Source organism: Odontesthes bonariensis, chromosome 22 (genome assembly GCF_027942865.1).
Source record: "Odontesthes bonariensis isolate fOdoBon6 chromosome 22, fOdoBon6.hap1, whole genome shotgun sequence".
Classification (NCBI taxonomy): Eukaryota; Metazoa; Chordata; class Actinopteri; order Atheriniformes; family Atherinopsidae; genus Odontesthes; species Odontesthes bonariensis.
Genome location: NC_134527.1, coordinates 6,024,520 through 6,031,608, shown reverse-complemented (window position 1 = coordinate 6,031,608; position 7,089 = coordinate 6,024,520). Strand labels below are relative to the sequence as shown.

The window sequence follows — 7,089 nt, the reverse complement described above, 5'->3', positions numbered from 1 at the left end:
CTATGCTGCCACCTTAGAAATTAGATGTTTCCCATCAACACTACTGTTATCAAAGGGTTGTTTATCTGCAGACCACGTTCAGATACCGACAGCCTCTCAGCGCCCTCCTGTGGTCAGTGCTGGTACAACGTTTCTGTCATCTGGGCCTTAAAATCTGAAGCTCGACATGCAAACTCACCGGTTCTGTCTTGCATTAAAAAACAAAAAGGTCTGACGTATAAGTTGGCTTTAAATGAAGGTCTCTGCTGTCATGTTAGGATTTCCGTCTTTTGTTGCCTTAACTTTCTTGATGTGTTCTGGTGAGATCTGTCAGGGCGGATGGTGACAAACGTGCACAACGCAGCACTTTTTGACAGCGTGAGGTCATGGATGTCGAGCCAGCGTATCTCCCGTGTGTTCGTAGGACTTTCTGCGTGTCTAAGCCCGTTATCTCCGCACACTTCTGTTCAAGTCGTTCTACACAAAACTGGTTTCTGAATGTTTTTTGTTGTTTTTTTTTTCTCATGTAACTCATAAAAGGGGAAGAAGATTCAGCGCTGCAGCCAGAATATGTTTATCTGATTTTTACATATGTTTGTCATGTTGTTTCATACGGAGGATTTCTTCCACATCACCGAGATCTAATGTGTTCATAACAGCATTTGAAGTGGAAACCAGAGCCACTGAGAATCTTAAGCACAACTGCTGTATTGAATGTTCCTTATCACCACATTTTAAAACAATCAAAGGGCCACTTTAAAAAAAAAAGGAACCGCTAATGTTGGCTTCCGATTCCACATGTTCCCACATGTTTTCAGGAAATGTTGGTTTTTTTCTTCCCCCTTTTCTGAGATTGTCCCCCAGATACCACTGCTGTGTTGCTACGGTAATGTGACCGCATGCCTTAGACGGTCTGGACCCCTGACACCACTTCCATGAGCCTGATATGGACCTGCTTCTTCTGAGGACATCAGGATGTGCTCCTCCTGTGTCGTCTTTATCGGACTGTGCCAAGTGCACTTGATGTATACAAATGTAGCTTCGAAAGACTTTGAGACACTGGACCTTCTGTAAAACTTTGTCTTTATCCGTGTTTTCTAAGATATGTGCAATTCCTCTTTGATTTCCAAAACTGAAGTTGTTCGATGCCTTTTTCACTCCTCATTCTGTTGATTTCTCGAGCAAACGGTACTATAGCTTTATGAAGCCCCACTGTTCTGTTTTCTCCCTCCTCCTTTCTGTCCCCCCTTCACATATAGATGAGTGGCGTCTCGTTTTGTATTTTTCTACTTGAAACTGTTTACAGGTGCAGTATGCATATACTGATAGTAGCACCTCAGCCAGAACATGTAATGTTTCAAGTAACAGCGCTGAATCAAAGTTGTACTGTACAAAGTAATAATAAAATTATGACGTGTGTTTTGTTGCCTATGTGGACAGTCAGCTCTGTGCCTTTTATTTTGACTCTTGGAAGATGATAAATATCGATTTTTAAGGCCAAACAAAATGTGTACAATCAGAAATGTTCATGAAGATCTTGTGTGAATACTGAAGATGCTGTGTTTTACCACAAAATAAAGAGACCAAAAAACAACTTGATATTTAAAAATGAGAAGCATTTAAAAAACGTAAGTAAGTAAACTTTATTTATATAGCACCTTTCACAGATAAAAATCACAAAGTGCTTTACAATCAAATACATAAAAACTAACAAAAATAAGAAAACGCCACCAATAAAACAAATTAATAATTATAAAGTCATAAAAGACGAAAGAGACCATACAAAGATAAAAGTATATATGTAAGTAACAGTAACTTCCCAATAATTTCAATGCGTATGCTCAAATCTCCCTCTAATTAACCGTTTTATTAGACGCTGCCATAGCAACAGATTCAAGGGACGAGGAGCCGAAATTCGACGAATTCACTCGGCAACTTCCGTTGGTCACGTGATTGTACCCCTTGTGTTTTGGTATAAACAAAGAATGGGTCAGTTAGGGTTGTACGTGCATAGCATATTTGGCTAACATTGGCTTTACAACAACTCGATAAAGGGAGATACTCGACAGCATAGCCAAAGTTGGCGGTACATTCAGTTCTCTCGACGTCGTTGGGGAAAACTCCATTAACCGTGAGCCTCTGCTTCTCGTGTGAAATCACGAGGTAACGCTGCACGGACTGTTCTGCTGGGTCGCTAGCTGTTGCTGTGGTACTTAAAAGCAATGGCTGCGTCTTGACAGCACAGCTGAAGTCCTCCCCGAGTGTGGTTATGGGACCTGCGCTCATTACTGTCTGACTCTGTGGTCTTAGCGTTTGGTCAGCGAGTCCACCATGATGTCCGTAAGTTTTCTCTTTTGTAGTTTCATCCGTGAACCGACGAACTTTAGATGTAGAATGTTACTCCGTCGGCGTTTGTTTGGCATCGAGTTACTCGGCGAAAGTTAAATGTGATGTTCTCCATAAGCAGCTGACGGCAAAACATTAAAATAAGCTCAGGCGCAAGTTTTGTTGGGCCCCACGTGTTTGGTAATCATAGGATAATCCGTCAAAGCTTGTCATACTCGTGAAACCTTTCTTGAAGGAAGGTTAATTTAGTTTTTAAAATAAAAAGCCTGAGCTACATAATGGGAGACGACTTAACATAAAAAAATACAACCAAAAGACGTCTGTTATAATGTACATTTGACTATAAATAGGAGACTCAGTCCAATACAACAGCTATAAAATGTATAAGTTTGTGTTTATATGTTACTGTTACATGAATTTTGTGCTTTAATAGAAGTCCAAACTGGGTATATAGTATAAAATCGGGGCTCTGGCTGAGCTGCTGCCTTGAGAACTAAACCAAAAAGATACCAAGAATTTCAGGCTCCTTGACAGCAAAAAAGCTTGCTCAGCAAATTATATATCTGCGTCTGCTTTGTACACCTCAAACACATTTCACAGCGACAGAGTCCTTAAAGTGAGAAACAACTAACTGAAGAAAAAACTCAAAGTCGTGGGGAAAAGCATCCAGAAACAGATGAAATCCCCCCCCCATGGTGTTTGACTTTGTCCCAAAAGCTTTAATCTCACAGTGCAAACAAACAAGTCGTTTTCTCAGCTGGTTTGACAGATGAGCTCAATGTCCTCGTCATGTTTTTCATTCTCTCAAATCAGCTCCTTTTTTTAGCTGCTGAACAGGGTCAGACTGGTTTCTAACAAATCAGATGTAAGATAGTGTCGTTTTAATGCTGTTTTTTTTTAGGGTTCATATCAGTGTGCAGCTGCTGAGGGAAACTCGTGCCCAGACAGGTGGTGGATTACCCGGGAAGGCAGGCAGAGAGCCTTCCTGCTGCCTGCTGCCTGCACACTGGAGCACACAGTGCATTCCTCTGTCAGTCACAGGTCGGCACCAGCAGGGCAGAACAAAGTCTGCCTCTGTGGAAGCAGACGTCCAGTAATTGTCCGTCTGAAACAGCTGAATAAGATTCTTTTTGCAATGCTGCACAGACTAGGCGCGAGAGAACAATTAAAATATATAGCTGCTAGCAGCATTGCACAATAGGCAAGGCTCTGGCTGCTCAGGAAGGCGTCATGAGTCCATGCACCAAGTTTGGCATCAATGCATCGCAGAAATACGGCCTAACGTCCCGTTTTGCGCGTCGACGTTGAGTTTGATGATCCAAGGATTCCAACGATGACTCATTTGTGAAATTTGGACCAAGTAGTCCAAAGTTATTAGGCTGAATGCACTTTGAACTTTGACGTGTTGGTGGCGCTAGAGAGTTCACTGTTAGGGCATGAAAATTCTTGAAAATTCTTGAGGTTGACTTTGGCACTGTGCTGATTACGTGTGCCAAATTTCCCAACTTTTTACCATGGCGTTCATGGGGCTGCCATAGACTTCAATGGCAGCAGAAACGGATCAATAATAAGAAAAGCTACTAACACAATGGGTGCCTTACTTCAGTATTCAGCACACAGCAGCAGTTCTTCATTGTTTTTTTTCCTTTTCTCAGATGACGTTCGGCTGGTCGAGCAGCGTGATGCTGCTGTTTGACTTCTGGGACGTGCACGGCCCGGCAGGTAAGCCACGGAGGGGTTTGAAGCATGTGAGCGATCTCAGTCAGAGAAACATTGTTTCAGGTTGTAACCAGAATGCGTCTCTCCAGGAGAAGATTTTATTACACTGATTATATCACCAGGAAATGTAGAGCTTGTGTAATCTCGGAGCTCCATTTTTCAGCCTGCGGATGGTTCTGAAAAGGCCTCTTTTGTGAGGGTGGGCAGCTTGGGTATAACCGGCTCACATGATACCTGTCGGACCACTTCTGTGAGTTCCTTTTTCCCTAGAAATGCTTTTACTTCGATCATTACTCGGCACCTAAAAGTAGTTGAACCCCATTATAAACTGTTAACGTCGAACCTTTTTGAACCCAGCTCGCTTTAGACTTATTAACCTTGGAGGCATAAAAACCTACCAAACCGCATAACTGTGAACATTGTCGACTCTGAGGCCTCATGCATGCCACAAAAAATGAAGTCGCTTATAACTCCCACATACATTATCCAATCAAGTCCCACTCAAGGCTGCTTGCAGCTTTAATTTAATTTTGTTCTCTGATTATTTATTTTTGAAATTCTACAAGACGTTAGATGCAGAGTTTACAGCTGAAGGCGTTTTGCTGCTTTTTTTTAATTTATTTAAATATTTATTAATTTTCCTTTTTCAACACAAACACACAAAACTTTGACACAACACACAATGACTCAGTTACGCACAAACAGTATCCATATTGATACAGTAAAGAAAAGAAGAATGGCAGCACAACAATGTGTCCCATTATTAGGACCTTCCAGGGAATCCCTGTAAAAGAGTGGAAGCTGCATCCGTGACAAACTCAAAGTTCAAGCTGTTGATGATCTTTCAAGGAACACACTGCAAAGAACAGCCAATCGAAGCAATTTAGAACGGGAATTTCCTCATCATATATCAAGCAAAGCAGCTCCAACTGTATACATACAGAATATTAAAGATGAAATCAACAGGGATGTCCGTATTGCATTTATTTTATCCTAAAAATCCAGTATCAGTCTGGATTTTTCCTTTTTTTTAAAGGGGGGAAAAAGTGAAACAAATGAACGTTTAGGAGGGTCCTAACATTTCTTTTTCACACATTCTGCTGCAGATCTGCTGCTGTGTTTGGGATCATTGTCCTGTTGATGGCCCAGTTTCAGCCAAGCTTTCGCTGTCGGACAGATGGCCTCACATTTGACTCTTGAATACATTAATCAGCCGTGGTTAGCCACCACTGTGCTTGGCAGTTGATGTCAGGCTAATATGCTGTGGTTTGGGTTTCCTCCAAACGTGCTGCAGTGCATTATGAGCAAACATCTCCACTTTGGTCTGCTCTGTCCAGAGGAAAATGTTCCAGAAGTCTCAAACCTAAGCTGTGCTGCCATGTTCTTTTTAAAGAGAAGAGGCTTTCTCCTGCAGCCCTTCCAAACAAGCCGTACTTGTTCAGTCTTTTTCTAACTGTGCCGTCATGAACTTTAACCTTTAACATGCTGACTGAGGCCCGTGGAGTCTGAGATGTAGCTCTTGGGTTTCTGACCTTGGGGTGAACTTGCTGGGACGTCCACTCCTGGGATGATTGACAGCTGTTTTTAATGCTTCCTACTTGTGAATAATCTTTCTCTCTGTAGAATGATGGACTCCAGATAGTTTGGAAATGGCCTTATAACCCCTCCCAGATTGATGGGCAGCAACAACTGCTTCTAATAATGATGCAGCGTAATGGTGTGTCGTGCATCTGAGATAACTGACTTGTATCAATCTCTTGTGACATTTGACTCTGGCCGTCAGTGTTTACGCTGTGTGTGGTGTTTTTGTGTCTTTAGGGATGGTGCTGTCGGTGTTTGTTGTCTTGCTGCTGACCGTCTTCTACGAGCTGCTCAAAGTGTGGAGGGTGTGGCTGGGAAGCGGCTCCCCGCTGGCCCGGCGTCAGTCTGCATACGCCGCCCCTTCGTCCAGCCGCAGCGAGAGCAGCTCTGTGCTGGACAGCAGCCCCTCCGAGTCCTCCCTGACCCCCGCGGAGTCCCCAACTCCGACTCCAAGCAACCGAAACAGGTCAGGGTTCCTCTCTAAGTTAAACGGAGTTTCTGTCGCCTATTTAAAATCAGACTCTTGCTAAATGATAACTGTGTAATGAACAGTGTCGTTTTCTGTGTACACATCAGTCCATGCGAATCCAGTCTTATATTCTTAAAAAAAGACTGTATCCTCCTCAACTTTATGCAAACAAGTCGGTGTCGAGCAAACATCTTTGCAGACTGAATCTGCAGCTTAATGAAGTATTTCAGATTTTTCAGGGTGTGACTGATCTTCTTCTTCTGTCACTTCTCTCCAGCTGGCTGCTGCACGTCGTCCAGACCGTCCTCCACATGCTGCAGGTGACCCTGGGCTACATGCTGATGTTGTGCGTCATGTCTTACAACACCTGGATCTTTCTCGGAGTCATCGTGGGCTCGGTCCTCGGTTATTTCATCTCGTTCCCGCTCCTGGATCAGATGTGACCCTACGGACTGATCGGGAACTGAATCCCACGCAGCGTTGACAGGATCTCTCACACTCCGTTTTCTAAATGGAAAACCACTCGATTGACTCATTTTTTTCATTTCTTGTTTCACATCTTGATATGGAAGTCTCTGCGTTTCTGCAGTTTTTCACCTGCGGTACACGTGAACAATGTGTAAATTTGATCATAAAGGACGGGGTTCTTTTACATTATAGTGGGGAAGTGGGCTGTTTCTGAGGTACAGTTTTGCTTCACTATGAAAACTGCAAATATCTCAAAGTGCTGCATGTGAGACGGCGCCGCTGGCTTTAACTTCTCTTGTTTTTTAAAACAAAAAAGGAAAGCATGTAGGATGCAACAAGGGAGATTTGAGTCACACAGAGAAGAGGAACCATATTTCTCAGAGATGCAAGTCATGACGTCTTTGTTGTTTCTATAAAGATTTCTCACCTTTATAGTTCCTGATGTTTGTTGCTTTTAAATATTTTGAAGGTATTACAAGATTACCCATAATTTGACCAGTATGTCCTTAGGAGTGAGACGATGCAAC

At 42.8% G+C, this 7,089-nt stretch overlaps 1 protein-coding gene across 1 annotated transcript; it reads left to right on the top strand.

Moving 5' to 3' along the window:
• Positions 1 to 1,959: 1,959 nt before the first annotated feature.
• slc31a2 (solute carrier family 31 member 2) lies at positions 1,960 to 6,831 on the top strand. Its single transcript, XM_075455091.1, has 4 exons — positions 1,960 to 2,319; positions 3,981 to 4,047; positions 5,863 to 6,091; positions 6,372 to 6,831. The coding sequence occupies exons 1-4, from the start codon at positions 2,311 to 2,313 to the stop codon at positions 6,535 to 6,537; spliced, it is 471 nt and encodes a 156-aa protein (XP_075311206.1). The 5' UTR covers positions 1,960 to 2,310; the 3' UTR covers positions 6,538 to 6,831.
• Positions 6,832 to 7,089: the final 258 nt, after the last annotated feature.

What these genes read in the sequence shown, in the direction of transcription:
- slc31a2 (XM_075455091.1), top strand. An exon ending in GGACGTGCACGGCCCGGCAG is followed by an intron (nt 4,048 to 5,862) that starts GTAAGCCACGGA and finishes TTGTGTCTTTAG; the next exon opens with GGATGGTGCTGTCGGTGTTT. An exon ending in ACTCCAAGCAACCGAAACAG is followed by an intron (nt 6,092 to 6,371) that starts GTCAGGGTTCCT and finishes ACTTCTCTCCAG; the next exon opens with CTGGCTGCTGCACGTCGTCC.